This window comes from Furipterus horrens, unplaced genomic scaffold (genome assembly GCF_987537825.1).
Source record: "Furipterus horrens unplaced genomic scaffold, mFurHor1.1.pri manual_scaffold_4, whole genome shotgun sequence".
In the NCBI taxonomy this organism is placed as follows: domain Eukaryota; kingdom Metazoa; phylum Chordata; class Mammalia; order Chiroptera; family Furipteridae; genus Furipterus; species Furipterus horrens.
In genome coordinates this window covers 38,611,615-38,631,147 of record NW_028327174.1, presented here as the reverse complement: position 1 = coordinate 38,631,147, position 19,533 = coordinate 38,611,615, and the positions used below count along the sequence as shown (strand labels likewise).

General features: G+C 40.0%; 1 protein-coding gene across 1 annotated transcript in view; it reads left to right on the top strand.

Annotated features, from left to right (window-relative positions):
* TMTC1 (transmembrane O-mannosyltransferase targeting cadherins 1) overlaps positions 1–19,533 on the top strand; it is a 236,827-nt gene that overhangs the window by 158,472 nt on the left and 58,822 nt on the right. The window contains exons 10-11 of the mRNA XM_090272969.1: positions 10,427–10,594; positions 16,316–16,429. Of these exons, the coding sequence (XP_090129095.1) occupies positions 10,427–10,594; positions 16,316–16,429 (282 nt within the window). The remainder of the gene's footprint in view (positions 1–10,426; positions 10,595–16,315; positions 16,430–19,533) is intronic.

Sequence of the window (19,533 nt, the reverse complement as noted above, 5' to 3'; positions counted from 1 at the left end):
AAGCGAAGGCTGCAACAATATTGTGAATAGAACCAATCAAGAATAATTGAAACCACAGAGGACAATATGTATTTGAAGGAGAAAAGAAAAATTAAAAATTGCCTTTCTCTTAGAAAGAGATGTCATTTGAATTGTATAGTCCCTGAACTTATGGGCAGACTAGACATGGAAAATTGGGCAAAAGATGATTCTCATTCCTTTTCAATTTTGGAAAATCTCTTCAAACCATATCTATCAGTTTGAAATGGAATTTTAAAATCTTAACCAGGTTGCAATTGAAACAAGATCGCAATGTTTATTTTCAGCTTGCCAAAGGAGAAATGTTACCTCTGAAGTAACAGTACCTCTGTCACCTTATATTGGGGACCCCCTCTGAGGAGCTATCTATGCACATACTTCTTCAGACTTAGTAGAGGAGAGCGGTGATCAATTAAGAGAGAATCAAAGTTTTACCAAATACTAAAATCAGCAGAGACATTTTTTGATAGCACCAAAAACTTACCTGAGCAAATCCAGCATGACGAAGACTGAACTGGGCCTCAGCACGGCCCATCTGTCCCCCCACTGCTTGGCCGTCGCCGAAGCCATTTCCCTATCTGTAAAACCAGAGGTTTGAGTTTGGTCAGTAGTTGCCAAGAGCTACTGAGAGCCGCAGGGTCACAGCCCTTGTCAGTTTCTCCTCCGCCCCCTCGGCTCCCCTTTTTTGGAAATTTTTCTGGTTTGGGAAATCTAAAACTCCGGTCAACACTGGTACATGATCTCTAAGGTTTTTTTTCTGCTCCAAAGTTCAACTGGTTTTTTTTTTTTGTGATTTCAAATAACCTTATAGAAAGCATGATTTTCTTCCCTTAAGATCTTAACCAAAAATGTTGTCATGCATTGGAATGGGACCATCTCTGTCTTCTCTGTTTCAGCAGAAAGGGTCCCGTAGGGGAAGAGAGATGTACCATGAGGACAGGCTCCCTGGTGGGGCCTGAGAGTGGAGAGGAGGCATTGGTGTGAGGCCTCTACTATGACGTACCAGGGTGTCCTCCTAAGCAGCAGGAATGGTGATTTTTTTTAGAAGCTGATGTAGGCAAGCAGCAGCAAGGAGTGCATGTCAGGAAATGGGGCCCTGACGACAGGAACAATGCCAGACTTTTCTCTTCAAGGAGCACCAGTATGGGCAGCTTGCTGAGAGAGGCTGCAGCCCATGAGAACAGTTTAGAGATTTGTCTATCCATATCAAGGGATGAACCTCCGTGGGGAGATACTCAGGAACTGGGCTGAAGCCAAATATCTAAATAGGAGCTCAAAGCAAGGGTAAGATAGCCCATAAGACTGATTGGCACTGAGTTCAGCATGTTGAGTCTCTCTCATGCCAGGACTAGTAGGGATGGGACAAGGTTGAGCCACCTAGATGACCCAAGTAACCAGATTTTGAGTGGACCAAGTCACTGGAATAGTAAAAAGCCCAGGAACTAGGTAGAACCAGATATTCAGTTGCTTTGCCTCCTAGTTTGATTCTTTATTTGAAATTCTCATTGTATAACACATGACAGGGATGGAAGAAGCAACTTGGGCTTTTCACAGAGTCTCTCAACTGATAACCTAGGCGATAGATTGATAGGCAGTTTTCATAGTTACAAGGTCAAGTGCACTGACCCTCTGAGAATAAGTGTATAACTGTATGTATGTGTTGGCTAAATTACTCAAATCCACTCATTTTTTATTTATTTTTAGCTTTCCATTCATTTATATGCATTTCTGTCATGGCCATCTTAAAACAATGAGGTGTTCCTTTGTCATCATGAGAATGACAAAAGGAAAACAGAAGTGCTATACACTGTTACCAGAGGGAACAATAAAGTGAGGCTGAAAGAGAAAGAGCGAAGTAAAGATTAATGATATAGTTGGAGAAGCAATTCAAGATTTGGGTAATGAAAAAAAGTCCTTTTACTCAGAAAGATATTCTGATGTTTTAAATATGGTGTCTTCCATGTACTCATTATATTTTAATAGAAAGCGGAGTCTGGCAAGCTTTCCCATTTCTCCCCATGCCTCCAATCCTTTGTGGGACAAACCTCCAGTGTCATGCACTCAGAGGCGTCCTGCTGGTTATTAACCTACGCTGGGGTTCCAGAAGCTGATTAACATTATACTTCAGAATACCGTCGGCTAAAGATGGGAATGTGTGATTTTAGCGTGTTTCTCTTTGCTCTTTGCTGCACCAGCATGCACTGTTCCATTAGCCCTTTGAGACCTGAACTCAGGTGAGGGTGTGAGATCTAGGAGCTAGACCCCATCCAGTGAGGGCTACTCTGCAGGGCAGTGCCAGGTAGGGATGGTACTAGGGCAGCACCAGACAGGTGGTCAGTCACCAAGACTGCAGGAAGGGAAGCAGGAGGACTAGCTGATCTATTGTGCTGAACTGGTTGTGTTCAGCCCAGGGTGCAAGGTATAGATAAATTTGAACAGTTATTTACTGGACCACAGTCATGGCCTTAATAGTACAGAGTCCTATTAATATAACAGATGAATGCTTATGTCTGTTAAGGACTAAATGGTGAATAGCAAATTTCTTAGGAACCAGGATTTGAAAGTAGAATTTGGAGAGTGTAATTTGGATTCAGATGAGACTAAATGGAACGATATATGTGGAAAACATTGTAAGTTATGCTAGGCAATTGCAAGTTATTATTTCAGTCTACCTTGTGCAAATGAGAAGATCAGGTGGGTCACGGTCAAAGGAAATCAAAGTAGCATAGGTGTAGGCTTCTTCTTCCCCAGGTGCTCAGATGGGAATAGTGTCAGCCTAGCCTGTTAGCATTTCAAAACCCAATACCAAAGGTTCTGAAATCTGCCTGTGTGAGTGGAGGAGACCAAAGAGTACATGTCACACACCCTGTGTCCTGCACAGTTGGCCGTGGCTTTGCCTGGAGGGTGTGGGTGGACTTAAGTGTGGCCATTTCAGCCTCCTTCCTGTCAAGACCCCTTGTTATTAGTGAATCTTTTTCATTTTCCCTTGAATTCTGCACAGGGAAATATATCTCAAATCTGTGACTTCTTATACAGATTTCAGTAGTCTGAAAATATCCTTTACACTCTTTTAGAAATCTGGATTGTCTTGCTCCAGTGTGGACTGGGACCACCACTTTGTATGTCTGTGTTTCGTCGTAGTACAGGCATAGTAGATGCTTCTTCAGAGCACTGCCGAGGATTAAAGAACAGTGGGCTCGTGGCACAGCCTCTGCCTGTGTGACCAGGTCTGGGTTAACACAGGGAATAGTGGAGGGGCCAGCAGCAACTAGTGGGCTGTTCAAAAGCGAAGACGCTGTGCTCTAGAATATGGTGGTTTATAGAATAAGAAAAGGTGAAATCCATGTCCTAGAGATGAGTGGGCTGTAGGATGATGGAGAAGGTGGCCTCTCTGACTTTTTAGAAGTAGCTGTGGAATTACTTGGGAAGTGTTCAGCTTTGGCCAAAAGGCCTCTCAGTCCCAGATGGGAAATGTGCTGCTCTCACCAGGCATTGGGGGAAAGAAGCCAGGTCTGGGGTCAAGGCACCAACAAGAGGAAATTCCCCTGTCCCGAGTACAGACAGTCCTCTGGGTGATAGGTCATTGTGGGCCTTATCATCTCTACGTTCAACCTGGATTGACTGTCAACTTCCTCTTTGTTTTCATGTTAGTTTCTGATACCTTCAAGCGCATTGTTCAGTCACATGCATGAAGCAGCTCTTGTAATAGGCAGTGTTCAGGATGCAAAATGAGTAAAACGCCATCTATCCTTAAACAACCAGCTTGAAGTTTCAAACGATTAATATTTCTTTTTTATCAAAATGAATACAAAAGCCTTCTCATTGTGCATTAATTCACCAGAAAGATTATATGTTGCATTTTCTTCCGTTTCAAAACTGCAGAGTAGAGAAAGATTTGAAATGGGTAGAATGGAAGATTTACTTTTTGTGTTCAAGATCTATGAATTCACATTAACAAAAATACATGTCTATATATATTTCACATTCTACATGTGAATCTTACTTTCTGCAATATTTTGTTTTATACCAGAATCAAACCCTTCTGAAACAAAGAATATTGCACAAGGACGTTTGTAGTTTGAAGGGCATTTTTGGTGGATGTTCTTTAAAGGCTTACAATTGCCCTATAAATTATACAGTTTGGGTCTGTCTGGACTTTGATATAGTGGATTTCTTAAGGTGTTTTTACAGATCTAACCCCATATTTTAATGATGTATAGAGTACATATTATTGATGTAATAAAGTATAACATACTAAATACTTGAAGACACTGATACCTGTATTTAGTCCACATACATTATTTTATTTACTCCGAACAATAACCCTTTAAGATAGCTGTGTGCTAAGCTGCCTTTAAGGCAGGCAATATTAAGTCCTAGTAATATAAACAAATAAGGCTTCATGAGGCTGAGCAAGTCTGTGGCCACAGAATTCATGAGTGGCACAGAAGATCCAGTTCCAGACTCTCTATTCTGCAGTGAATTCCTTTTCCTCCCTGTGAACCCCCAAACTTAAAGCCTGTAGCAGAACACTTTTGTTCCACTGCAGCTAGCAGTGTCCTGAGGCCTTAGGACATTACTACGTTATGGAGACATCTGTTTCTACCTAGAATACAAACTTTACACATTTCCTGCCTTACACTCTATGTAGCAGAAAATAATTCCCTAATAAGATTATTATAGCCTAATATTAATGTTATCCTTTATTCTTTAGTGTGTATCAACCAGTGTCCACAGTGTAAAATCATTTCTGTTTACAAAATAAGAAAACAAAGAACTAGAGAGCTTATTTATCTGAGATCAAGCAATTGTAAATGTAAGAACTGAGATGCAAACTTTGTTTTTTACTTTATTTTTTTAATTGTAGTTTTTTTCCATTGCCATTTAGTCTTCTTATATATAGACCCATCCATCAGCGATAACCACACTGTTATCCATGTCCATGAGTCCTTTTTCCTTTTTGCTTAATCCCTCCACCCCCTAACCTCATCCCCCCCCCTTAGCTGTCATCTGCTCTCCATCTAATGAGTCTGTTTTCCTTGTTCAGTTTGTTCATTAGGTTCCACATATGAGTGAAATCATATGCTATTTGTCTTTCTCTGACTGGCTTATTTCACTTAACATTCTGACTCCAGAGCCCTACCTTCTTTACCACGAGATGTCTCATCAATTTTAGAGCTGGTAGGTGAACTAGGAGGTTGAGGAAGCATCTCATCTTCAAAGAGGCAAAGAGAATTAGGTAGTTCTTAGAAGGTGAAAGCCATGGCGTTTTCTCCCAGTTGTTCTGTAGATATGCTGAGAAAAGAACAGAAGAGATCTATTTCATGAAGAAATAAATATAAAAAAACTTTCATACCTAAGCCATATCTTTAGTATGGGGTGCTAGGTAATGCACAAGAGGTGCCTTGGAGGGTCATTTTTAGAAAGTTAGTACACTCCTCCATTATGTTCAATCTTCTGAGAAATTTCCCCATCCATGAAATATTTAATCTAGAAGAACAAGGCAGGAATGGGGACACTAATGAGTCTTGGCTTACAGAAGCTGGTCCATTGACCGCCTGTTGCTTCCCAGCTGCAGAACCAAGCACCTATTCTGAGCTCAGCCTTCCAGGGCTTTACTGTTTAACTGCTTTGGGTCAATATCCGTGAGACTGGAATAAGATCTTACCATTGAACAATTTGCTGTTCGAGGATTCAGCAGATCAGAATGAAGTTAACTAGGGATATAAAGTTAAACAATATAAAGTTAGGAATATTACTTTTTTTAATTTATTGATTTTAAAGAGAAAGAGAGTGAGGGGGAGAGAGAGGGAAAAGGAGAGGGTAAGGGAGGGGAGAGAGAGAGAGATGCATTCATTGGTTGGTTCTTCTATGTGTCCTGACATAGCATCAAACTTGCAACCTTGGAGTATCGGGACACTCTAACCAATTGAACTGCCAGGGCTCAAGTTAGGAATTTTTTAAAGTAATAAAATGGGAAGATTGTACCTGTCTTGTATCATTAATATGATAGATAATTTTATGGACACTCTCAGTGGGTTGTTTGAGCTTGTTAAGTTAAAAGGTAGAATTTCTGTTCTGCTTGATAACAAAAAGACTATCTTTGCTGCATGTAATTAAACAAAAAGTGAAACCGTAGCTGATATCATTAAAATACTTGGCCCAGTTTATATAATGTTGATGGCTGCTTTCCTGCTACAAAAATAGAGTTGAGTGGAAAAGACAAAGGCCTTATGGCCTGAAAGGTAGAAAATTGTCATCCTTTGGGGTTTATGTAAATTGGAGTGGGAAGTGTTGTTCTGTTACCACTTACAAGCTTCTGGGCAGGGTTTGAGAAAGAACATTTGTATTATTTACACAATGCTTAACTGCTCACAAAGTTCTCAAAGAAGTTAAAAATATTTTTTTGTTCTAATGTGAAAGGAAAAATATTGTTTATTTGCATTTCCTGTTTGGTCCCCTTTGGGTGTGTAGCATAGAAGTATGTAGAAGAGATGTGAGTCTTTATATTGTATGCACTGCATGTTCAGTAGCTTGTCAATAAATCACATTCAAAATTGCGGTTAGCGTCAGCCTGTGATTGGCTCCATTCTCTGAGACAGCGGTGGTGCTTCTCGAGCGTGCTTTCAGAATACATCTTGCTGCTGGGCTGCACCAAACATTCATCAGCCAGAGTTTGGCTCTGGGTTCTCCAGGGTATGATTTTGTTGAGTAGCGGTGGTTTGTTTGCCTTGACTGTTTTGTGCTCTGTATAGAGGTCTCTGGTCAGAGCTCAGATTTTCCTTAACCAGATAAACCAGAGCAAACTGATGTCTGGTTTCGCCTCTCAAGTGGCCAGAAAAGCATGTAGTCTCTCATTTGCTTGATATTCTTCCCCTTTGAGAGTAAGGCCTTGCCCCGCCCCCAGCAACGCACAGTGATTCTCACCCGTGCTGCTGAGATGTTTAAAGATGAAATGCCATAATAGAGAAGCATTAAATCTCTGTGATATTGTACTCAACTTTATTAGAATGTGATACTCTCCAAGAAATTTGAAAACCCAAGTGAAGATTATTATATACACATGATTTAATATTTCTTTAAACCACATGTCAGTACAACGATGTTTGAAAAAAATTATCCTTTTACTTGATCCCTATGTCTGTGCTGAGTGGACATGAATGGTGTTCCCCTTTGTTTTGGTTATAGCAGGAGTTAAAAAAAAAACAAACCGTGGCCAGTGCGTGGAATCTGGCCTACCACCTGTTTTTATAAATAAATCTTATGGGAACACAGCCACGCCCTTCGTTTACATAGTGTCGATGGCTGCTTTCCTGCTACAAAAACAGAGTTGAGTAGGAAAGACAGAGGCCTTAAGGCCCCAAATGCCTGATATATTTATTCCCTGGCCTCTCACAGAAAAAGTATCTTGACTCCTGGCTTATAATAGTATTAGGGCCATGGGTCATCTGTTCTCTTACTAGCTTTTGGGGCTGTGGGCAAGTTATTTAACTCTGACAAGCTTTAGTTTCCTCATTTATGAAATGAAACATACTGAGGATTAAGTTTTTAACTTAGATAATATATTTAAAGCCAGTACTGCCCTTGTCCCATTATGTTGTGAACAGTCCTGTATAAAGTACAATACTTAGTGCCTGGAACATAGGAAGCACTTAAGGAACATATAAGCATCTAAGATAGCTAACTATTTTCGCTGTCTTGGTTACTCCTTCTTGTCTTCTGTGCCTTCGCAGCCATTGATCTGGAGCTGTTGGAATCTTAGTGTTTTCCTTCCCTACTGCTCTGCCAGATGGCAGCTCTGTTTCCCTTACAGAGACAGAAAACAACAATTGAGATTTCATGAATGGAGCGATTGGGAAGGAAGTAGGTGAAGCTGTGTGATAAGGTGTGAGGAACATGGGAAGCAGCTGTCAGGTCAAAACTCCAGCAACAGGACAGCATGCAGAACGTGGGCTCTGGAACTCAAAATTCTCGGCTTTCTATCTCTGCTCTACTATGTATGAGCTGTGCGACCTAATTCAACAAATTCACCTTTCTCTTCTCTTTCTGAAGGTAGGCACAAGAAGACAGCTGTCCTTGCAGATGTGGGCATCTGCGTGGCACATCTCCTTTATTTCAGAGCTTTTGTTCCCCGGTCACCTTTTCTCCAAGGCCTTGCCTGACCATCACCTGCATTAAGTCTCAACTTCCTCCCGACCTTGCACTCCCTCTGTCTCTTTCCCACTGGATTTCTTTTCTCCAACCAACATATCATACTATTCTATGCGACATACTCTTTGATTTATTTGCTTGTCAGCTGTTTCTCCCCACCAATGTGAGTTTCACAAGAATAGGAATTACTCTCTGTTTTATTCACTGATCTGTTCTTGGTGCCAGTAATGGTGTCAGGTACTTCATAATTTTTTATTAAATGTCTGGTGAGTGGAAGAAGGGAGTCCAAAAGGCCTTCCTGTGGTCAGAGAAGCACGCTGCTCAGTTTGGGTTTGGGATCTGGCCAGGGCTAGAGGAGTAAATGATGAGCAGCCTTGTGAACTTAAGCCACCACAGTGCCAGTAATGACATCAGCATGTTCAGTTGTACAACAATGGGAGATATTTAGAAAATCTTAATCCCTTTAAGACCAAACATGAAGAGTTGTGGAAGTGGAAAAAGGGTTTCTTGTTTTTTATTTTATTTTTTGCACTAGTGACTGTGCTCTGGTATTTGCAAGGCTCTGAAGGTGCTTTTGAAAATCAAGTTCAGTGATTGGGATGGGAGGTCACGGCCATAGGCTTCCTTGACTCAAACTGTCATCCCCTAGTGATGAGTGGGGCAGTGATTTCCTTTGACCAAAAAGTGAACCCTAAAAGTATAGGGAGCTGGACCAGTCAACTTCTGGACTTGAACTATGGAATTGGAGCTCTAACTTGAATTGGTTCCCAGGGTCTCCAAATCAGGAACCTTAAATTCTTCCCTGTTGTTCTTTTACCCTTGACACCAAAATATAGGTATTTAGAAAGGCAAACAGAAGGAAAGTGGAGCCCTAGCTGGTATGGCTCAGTGGATTGAGCACCAACCTGTGAACCAAAGGGTTACCAGTTCAATTCCCACTCAGGGCACCTGCCTTGGATGTGGGCCAGGTCCCCAGTTGAAGGCACGTAAGAGGTCACCACACATTGATGTTTCTCTTCCTCTCTTTCCCCTCCTTTCCCCTCTACCTAAAAAGGAATAAAGTCTTTTTTTTTTTTTAAAGGAAAGTGGAGAGGTGTTTCTTTTAAAGGAGGTGTGTTAGAAATCAGAATATTCAGGTGTTTCCTTTTATAAAACCAACCTCCTTCACTAGACTGGAGTTCTTTGACAGCAACACCTCTGTTTTGTCACTAAATGTATTTTTAGTGCTCAGCTTATTGCCAGTCACATAATAGAGAGCAAATGAATAAATAATGAACCAGTAAGTGGGCCATATAAATTTTGGGCTTCGTATAGGATTAGTAGTCTGGCTAATATAGGATTTATTTACACAAGCTTGTTTTATTCTTAAAATATTCTATAATAATTTGTAGTTATCATCTTTGGAATGAGGTGGATTTTGACTAACATGCACATAGCCATAACAGAGACAACTAAAAGTTTGAGTTTTTCTGAGGCCAATCGTCAGGCAAGAAGCATCCATGTGGGTGTATAAGTGGTGTTAAGAACCACATTCTGTCCACCAAGCCAAAGGCTTTAGAGACGTTATTTCAACATGTCAAAATTCCACTCTGATAACATAAGGGGTTCTCCATGTCTGTTTGGAAAGCTGAGCCAGCATCAGCAAGAGAATCATATCAATACAGCTTGTCTGTGATAGGCTTTAAGCTATGAGGCTCAGGAGTTGGTCTTTTGGGTAGATTTTCTTCCACTTAAGGACTTGATTGGCCAAAGTGTCACATACTGAGTAGCACATTCCTGGAGACAGAAACCAATGGCCCTTGTGACTGGCATCCTTCCACCTGATATGGAGCTCTTGGGCACTGTCTCCCACAAAGCTGTGATGTGACTTACTGTAGCACAGAGTCCACGTTCGGACACACGGTGCCAGTAGTGTGATATAATACCAGTAACATGAAAGATCAAGGGTGAGAGAGCCCATCCAGGGCACAAGAACATGCATGAGGGACTTTTCATGGAGACTGAGCTTCTGAGATCCAGGGCAGTTTGAGCCTACCAGATGAACCTATTCTCCACACTGATGCCAAAGAATAGCCAATGTGCCAGTGTAGCTGTGAAAGAACTAACACATAGATGCTGTGTGAGACAGGGAAGTTTATATCTGCTGTTTCTCTGTCACAGGACAAGCTTCATTTGAAAGTTAGCTGCATGGGATAGAATGCTCTGGGGACTTTATTGCACCCCCAAAGTAATCCTGCTTCCCCACCCTGTTTTCCAGCATGGGCTACTGCATCCTTTTTGTGCATGGACTGAACAAGCTCTGCTCTTGGCTAAATCGATGTGGGGCCACTGCCCTGACAGTATCCACTGTGCTGCTGCTGCTGCTTTTTTCTTGGAAAACTGTGAAACAGAATGAAATCTGGCTGTCAAGAGAGTCCCTATTCAGGTATGATTAGATGGATCAAAGTGAACTCTTCCCATTTATATTTTTTGCTTACATATTTGTTTCCAAACAAATGAGCTAATGTGGGTCTAACAATATTTATTAATCTGGAACAAAATTTTAGTAAAGTTTTAAATGGAAGATATAACTTTGTTTTGTTTTAACTTTGATTGTTTTAAAAATGAAATTGTATAGCATCTTACAGGAGCTTGTGCTAAGTGAATTTATGAAAATAAGGTTTCATGGGAAGGTTTTTGGGTTTTCATGATCAGCAGGGCTATAAAATCAGCTCTAAACACAAGGAAATGTAGCTGAGATTCACTGTTCAGACAAGTGAATGGGAAAGGTGAGCACACAGTAAGAAGCAAAAGAAATGCAATACATTTTCTTTAAATATTCCAGAATACTAAGTTGTGATCTGTGATCTAGTTGCTTTATTTTAAACATTAGTTGTGAATGAGGAAATGAAAGATCTTTATCACCCCCCCCCCCGGTAGATTTTTATGTGGTGTGGAAGCTATTTCTAAATATAACAATGTCAAATTATAGCCCTAAACCTGCCATAAAGTATAGTATAAATACCCTTTGGGACTATAGCTCATCATACTATATTCCTGGAGCTTAGTCTGTCTCCTTAATGCCCTAGTGTTGGTGACCTTCACCTTTGCTTCCCTCTCACTGCCACACTTGGCACCCCAACAGTATCTGCCCCAGGCCTCCCCAGCCTGTGCTCCCTTTTAGCTTCTATCCCGACTTAGGATACAATTGGCCAATTCAGTCAACATGGTTCTTGCTTGCTTCCCTGCTCAGCTGGTGCCCACCACTTATTCTTTTGAGGCAAACAGCTGAAACAGAATTGGGGAAAAGGGTAAATATTGGAAGAGTATAAGCAAGTGCACTGAATTGAAGGGCATGTGGTAAACCTGGGTTGTAATAGACAGGAAACGGGCATCTGGATAGTCTGTCTTGAGCACTGTTCACTCTCATGGGAACACATGGTAAACATATACCAGTCTTTTTTTCTATTTTCACATCTAAGTCCTGGGGAAAAATAAAGTCCTGTGGCTGAGCTTGAGCTTAGGTCACGTGCCTGTCCCTTGTTCCCACATAGCACTGAGATAACTGATCTGGCCAAAGAAGCTCCTCTCACTTCCACTGGGCAAGTTAGGGCAGGCAGAGCACCTTGGGGTTCCACTGAGATTTCACAAAGGGCGACAAGAGACAATTTCCCAGAGGAAATCCAAGTACTAGAGGAGGGGCACAGACTGGGCTGCTAAAAATGTGTGAATGGATAAATAAGTAAATGAGTGACTGAACAAACAAACGAATAAGACAGATTTTCACTGCACGCGTCTACTATTTTCAGATCATATATCTGATTCTACTACGGGGCAACTTAACTTTTTAACAGAAAAAAAATTAGTCTGGCATGCAGATCTTATTAGTTTATTTGTTATTACAACATCATTGTCATCATCATTGTTTCAGCGGGTACCATAGGGACCTGCTGCCATATAAGATGTTTTGTGTGGATTTGATTTTTTTTTTTTTTGTAAAGAATTGTTTCATTATTAGGCTTCAGATTCTTTTCATTCTCTGTCATACACCTCCATCCTCAGTGCTGTTCTCACACCCCACAGCAGACTTATTTCCTCATACTCCCCAGGGCTGAGGTCATTCTGTAAACACAAGGGCATTGAAGTTCAGGAATATAACTTCCTTCTTGTCTCTGTTGGCTTTTCTTTTTCTTTTTCTTTTTACTTCCAGTAGTGAATGCTCTAAGGAGAAACTTTTAAATGGTTCCGCCCTGTGTTGAATCCTTGCGGTGAATAAAAGTACTAATAGTGGTTGTGTCCTCTAATGATTTTTATAGCTTACTCAGAGCAACTTTGGGAATGGATTTTGGCACACAGCAGTTTATTTCAAGGATAACAAGTTAGTGTTCAAACCCCCTAAGGTTGATGCCAACAATTAGAAAACAAAGGCCATTGACCCTACACCCACAGGCTTCTCTTCTTTTACATGAAAGTATGTAGTAAGTGAACAGTTGATTACGAAAACATAGCCATTCCACATATACGCTTAGAGAGACTTTGTGCCCTGAGAGGCCTTTAGTTATCAGATGGAATTTTGTGTAATGTGCAAATCAAAGCTCTAGATTGTTTTTAAAATCTTTCCTGATTATAATTTATCTATGTCCTAAGAAAACTTTTGAGAATCTGAGACTTTAAGGATTTTTTTTTCCATCAAAACCAGATGTTTGTATGTGCCCATCTGTGCTAAGTAATATTCAAATAAATTAAACAGACATTTACCAACAATCTATGAGGCAAGATAGGCTTAGTGGTTGAGTGTGAGGTCTGGATATAGGCTTTCTGGCTCTGCTCCAAATTCCCCCAGTTAATAAGTGTGATCTTGGGCAGGTTACTTAATCACACCTGCCACTCTCCAATCTTCAAAATACCTGGAAAGACAGAGACAACATATTTTCTTCTGCATCCATCTCAGGGTCTCTCTGGACCCCATTCATTAACTGTTTAAATGACCCATAGAATTTATGGCCTAGATCATCCTCCCGCTCTGTAGGAAACACATTTCTCTTTCCTTCCCTCAGAATTGCTGAGCCAGAGAGCTCAGCAGACTTTCCAGGATGGAGACTATAAAGCAGGGATTGACAAATTCTTTTGTAAAGGTTCAAATAAATATGTTAGACTTTGTGGGCCATGTATTTTCTTTTGCAACTACTCCACTCTGCTCTTGTCGCAAGAAAGAGACTAAAAAGATAATAAGTAAACATACGGATGTGTCTGTGGATGACAAGGCCACAGTTTGCTTAACAATGATATAAATGTTGTGAAAGTGAAATTCTCAAGTTACTCGTATCTTGTGGTACCATTTTGGTTGGGCATCAAATATTGATCAACTCCAGGGATGATTCTGACCATATATATTGGCTTTGGTTGAAATCTCTGCTCAACTATAACCTTAAGGTCTATAACCTTAGAAAAAGGTCTTAATCTCTCTGAGCTTCAATTTCCTCATCTATAATATGGGCTATACATTAATACTTCTTATCTGATAGATTATTGAAGGGATAAAATGAGATAATCTATGGAAGTGGGTGCTTAGCCTAGTGCTTGATTCCAAATGAGCCTTCCCTCAGTGCTAGTCATCCTAAGTATGACATTGTGAGGCCTCGGGTTAAAGCAGGGTCAGACTTGAGGAGAACCACAAATTCTTCTTATGTTTCCTGTTAACCTTTGGCTGACTACCACTCATTTTTCAAAAATGTTTGTTATCTAATCAGGAATTTGGGGATGGTTCTCCAGACTTGTCCAATGATGCCACCAAAACAAATGATGTTCTACAAACTTGGATGTATACCCTATAGCAGTGGCTTTTTTGTTCTCTCTGTTATTTTCCAAGTCTTTTGCAAATGAGAGGTGTGAAGGAGAAATACAAAGTGCATGAATTGAGATCCTGAGTTGAAAGGGAGATTTTTTCATAATTATTATTGTAATTATTAATGAGGTTTGAGATCCAACTGTATAATTTATGAATGCTGCATTTCCTTATGGAGTAAATATATGCAAAGCTGCACGTTTCCATTAAAACAGTTGTGAGTACTAAATCAGAGCACCAAGAAGGCAGACAGAGGAGTCTGGCCCTGGTGGGAAGAGCAACCTGGCCAGTTATAGCGGCATGGAAAGTTTTGCCTCTGGCCAGTTGTTTATTTGCCTTAAAAAAAAAAAAATGTTCATTATAAAATGAGAGGCTGGAAAAATACAGCAGGCAAAAATTTAAAAACCACAGAGAGAACATAAAGGTCAAAAACAACAATGGGAAAAGCAGCATGTTCTAGGATTTTGGTTACTCCACCCACATCTGCTTGTCTGTTACGAATATCATTACTTCCTTTTGCCATTGCTGAACAATGCCCTGACCTCGGAAAGGAACATGTTTCCAAAGGCCTAATTGTCCATTCCTTGGTGACATATAAATTAGAACAACTATGCTAATCACACAGGCAGAAGAATCAATCCCAGTCAACATGCCAGTTATATTCATGCTGAAATCAAAGTTATGTTTAAAACTGACCTGTTACCATGAACTATTTAGTTCTGGATAGAAAAATCAGAAATTTTCCTGGAAGGAAAAATCACAATATTCTTGGAAAGAAATTGGATTTTTAAAAAGCCATTGTTATAGTACTGACCCACATCCTGCCCCTGTGACTAAATTCACTTTGGATAATGTCCATTTTAAATGTTATATTAAAACCTTAACTCTGTGTGTCAGCTGGCAGATCTCCCCATAGGAGGATTAAAGGAAACCAGTGGTTTTACTGGGCCACCCAAATGTCAGCCTTTGTAAATCTTTCCACTGAGAGGAGAGGATTCCCCCACTCTCCTCCCTGGGGGTCCAATCCTGGCTGCCAACATGCAGAATTTTACATAGAGAAGGAATTGGGGGAACCCCCATATTCAGAATGCAGATTTTCATTTAATTTACCTTTGAGGTACAGCTCTTCCCCTGATGTCAACTGTACCCGTTGTTCCTGGGTACAGGATCTCTCCAAGTCGGCTTTGCTGGAGAGTAAACCTCCTGCCTTCTGCTGGGATAGGGAAAGAATAGTTAAAGGAAGTCACCTGGATATCCAGGGTAGGGAAGGGGATCAGGAGTCTAACTGTTTCTGAAACAAATTTATAGGCAATCTGCTTTCAGCCTCACCCTACCACAAAAAAATAAAAATAATCCTTGCTACCCGCAGTACCTTTGAAATCACCAAAGCAGACACATAAAAGCTTGGACTCTGCTGCTTTTTGATGACCTGTTGCTCTTGGGTTGTTCTCTGGCTTCCTGCACTCGCTATAAACTCTCTCCCTGGAGAGTTCCTCAAGCATCCAGCCAGTGGACTTTTAGGGGGGCCATCTTTGCTGGTCCTAGAGGCTATTGCAATGAAAGTTCAGTAAAGGCACAATGCCCTAACATATTCCCCCAACAGGTTTTACCATGTTGTATGAAATTTCCCTATTACTCTTACCTTAAAATGAAAAAATAAACAAAAATATGTCTTCTGGAAGAGATTGTACATCGAAGCATAATTGCCCAGAAACGAGGCTGTCACTCTTTCTCCTTCCTCTCTGTCATTAACTGTCTTCCTCCTGCATTTGATCCATGTAAGTTCAGGCGTCATTGCTCCACATGGCCCATCTATTTTCATCATCCCCCTGCCACTGCCTCCATGCAGGTGACAGAACAGGGACTCTAGAACCAAACTCCTTGGGTCAGAATCCCATATGTGACACTTACCGGCTGTCTGATCCTGTGCAGGTTAATTTTGTGAGTCAGTACAAGTGACAAACTGATCCTCTTCTGCTCCCACCCACGCCTGTACCATCTTCAAAGCTTTGCTATTACCCTGTGGGGGTTCCCCAGGCATTTTGTTAGGGAACCCCAAGCAGAATAAGTGACTGTAAAAGCCAGGTTCTTAATCTTTCTGAACAAAACCTCATTTCCTTATCTGCCTCATTGTTTTCCATCAATGTGTGTTTAATAACTCATATAATTCACAGATTTTGTAGGACTTGGTTTAAAGGGTGCAACTGACATTTCAAATACAGGGTCATGAAACTGGGAGTAAAATATGAAGGAAACTGGCAACATTCCTAAGCAGTGCTCTTTGTTTTTCCTTTTTTTTTTTTTTTTAATTTAAAATTTTAGATCTGGAGTTCAAACTCTGCCCCACAATGCCAAAGTTCACTACAACTACGCCAATTTCCTGAAGGACCAAGGTCGAAACAGGGAAGCGATCTACCACTATAGAACAGCTCTAAAGTAAGTGCCATACACCATGTGGGTGTCTCTATTGTGCTTGTCAGGTCCTGGTCTATTTCACTCACCCCTCCCAGTGTGTGGAGGGGTTCGTTTCCCTCCTCAGGGAATGAACATCTTCTTGGATGTGATATGGGCCTAGAAGGCAAACAGGAGTTGGTTGTCAAAAATGTACTTGTAAGTTTTCAGGATCTGTCCCCAATGAATTGTTCCCACTCTAGGCTTCTGACTGTCTGAAAGGATTTATATGAAGACATTTGAGTAAACCATAAATATGACTTTAAAAGGAAACTAAAAATTTCAGTTCTGTGTTACCAGCGACAGTCTTTATTGCTCTTAGGTACTCTGAAAAACTGCAACTCTGACTTTCAACATGGTCCCAGATAATAAACACATTTGACCTGGAACATGTGGAGACATAATAACGTAGCCTGAGAATCTCTAAATGTGGACAAAATAAAGCAAGGTGACTCCTCTCTTTTATTGAGTACGAGGAGGTTCACAGAAGCTTTTTGAAGAGTTGTCCATGTCCCCAAAGACTGGCCTACACTTGGTTGAAATTTTCTGATACGGTTCTACCTTAGGACCTACTTAAAATACATAAACCAAACAAATAGTATATTTCACTGAAGCGCCAACTAGGATCGGCTCAAAGCTCAGTTTAAAATCATCACTTTTAAAGGAACTGACCTGATTTTTTAAAGTATCCTTTTGAGCAGCATTCTGCTGGAGTGTGTTGTTCATCAGTCAACATCTGTTAGACTTTAGGACTTGTTACTTAATATTCAGCATGGCAAAAATTCTCAACTGTCAACTCAAGTTCGCTATCAAATGCTTTTCCAAAGATTTCAAGAAACGTTAAGTCCTGGAAGAATACTTGTAACAAAGCTTTTTACTGAGGAATATAAGCTTTTATTAAGGAATAGAAGATAGTTTTTAAGATTTTAAGGAATTCTTTCACTGGAAGGCAGTTTACCCAATGTTTATAATGCTTATCTCTGGTTGGTGAAATTATGGTTTGATTTCTTTCTTTATACTTTCTTTTGTGCTCCAGATATTCCACAGTAAAAATGTATTCCTTTGTCAATGCGGAAATGTCATTTTTAAAAAGGCATATTCATTTGAGGATACATCTAAAGTGTGTTTTGGCTTTAACAATTAATGTTTCATGATTTTAGGTGACATTCTCAAAGGAAAGAAAAGAGCAGTAAGTTTGTGTGAAAAATAACAATTGGAAGAAAGTGTATCAGTGTCTTTTTAAATTTGTTTTATTCTAACAGACTATTTTCTCTCAAGTTCACACAGGAAAATATGGCAGACCCTAAGGCGCAGCTTGGGGCAAAGGTGTAAGTTAAGTAAAATTCTCTGGCAGGTGATTTTACTGGATTATAATAATTATAGTTGGTTGGGTACTTCAGCTTCTTTCCCATAAAACAATAAAAATAAATGTTTGCTTCAGCAATTGTGCTTCTTGGAGAAACATGTCCCTTGAGAAATGGGGAAAAACAATTAAAGCTATAAATCTGCATAGTAATTAGTGAAATATTTCACTCCATCACGCTTGGCTCAAAATACTTCTGATTTAAAATAAGGTGTCATTATTTTTGTGTGGATACCTCTGTGGTGAATTTTCAATAGATGTGGGACTTTTTTAAATGTAAGTACATTGTCTCACTGAGTTAGAAAGAAAAAGAAAATACCAGGACTATTCACCATTGATGAACTTATCCTGGTTGGCTGGAAGGTTGCCCTTAGTTTGATATTGCTATTTCTTTGTGGAAGTTGCTGAGATAGGGATTCCTCCCTTGCCCAACTGCTCCGTTCCTATTTCAACTTCGGTGTATCTGATATTTTTCATATTTGCACATAGAAAGAAAGAGAATGATTAAGGAAATTTAGGGTTGAAGGTGATATTGTCTGAAATCAGTCCCAACAATTACTCATTCCTATTGTAATGACTACACGGATCCCCCCACAAAATGGTGAAATTAGTCACTAGGGTTGTACTAATAACAATATCTTTGTGGCTGGTTTACAGTTCTAAAAAATCACTATATTAGATTGATAGTTATATATGACATGGATATTCTGCTTCTTTTAAACTTTTATTTTTTTATTCTATTTTTTAAACTTCTTCCTTTTGGTGTACCTGGTTTATTATATTTTTGTAATACAAGGGAAATCTCTCATGGAAAATGCTACAGCCAATGTTCTAGATTAAGGTTAACACCCACATCATCAAAGAAGGATATTAGAACCCCTTCCTTAAATCCCCAGCAAACACAAGCATTAGCTTCACTTTGCTGTGCAGGGCAGCTCTCCTGTCTCTACCTGTTACGGGTTTTATGGGGCTTGGGATTCTGTGTGCTGGAGAATCAGAAGACCCCTGGTGGATCTGCCATGGACCTCCAAAGCTTTCTGACCACCCAGTTACCCTGGGAAGATTTCTGCCATTCCACCTCAGGTGATGGGAGTAGGGAGTCCAGAGACCACCCAGTATCTCAGCTCTTCCTGCACAAGCTCTCCCACGAAATGCCTCATCCCATAGATCCGAAAGGAGACACAGTAGCCCTGACTTGATGAAACACAGAAGACACCGAAAGGGTATTCGGCCAGTGGTTTGTTGATTAGCTTAAAAAGTCAATTTAAGGTAAAGAGTTATAAAACAAATTATGTGAGCTCTTGAATGTTTTATTATACCCTAAAATTTCACATGTGCATCCACTCACCAGTCTTCTAATGTTAAACCAAGTCCTTTCCTTTGAATAAGAGTCTACTGATTAGAATCTGCAAAACCACATCCATGATTTATTTCTATGATGATCAATTTTGATATGTTAAAGTGGAATAAAATTTAGAGACTTTGAGATTTTCCTGGTTAATCTCCTCTAGTCTGTTACAATGATCTCATTCACATCTAATTCAACAGCAATTTTTTTGAGCAACTTCTCTTTTTGAAGTGCTTCTAGAATATTTGCTTAGTTTTCATAGAAATAACAACTCTCTTTTTATACTTATATTTTATCAGTTTTGAAAATATTTTATTATATTGTGTAATTATAATAAAAGCTGCAATTGGAATACGTTTGTTAATAAACACAACAGAT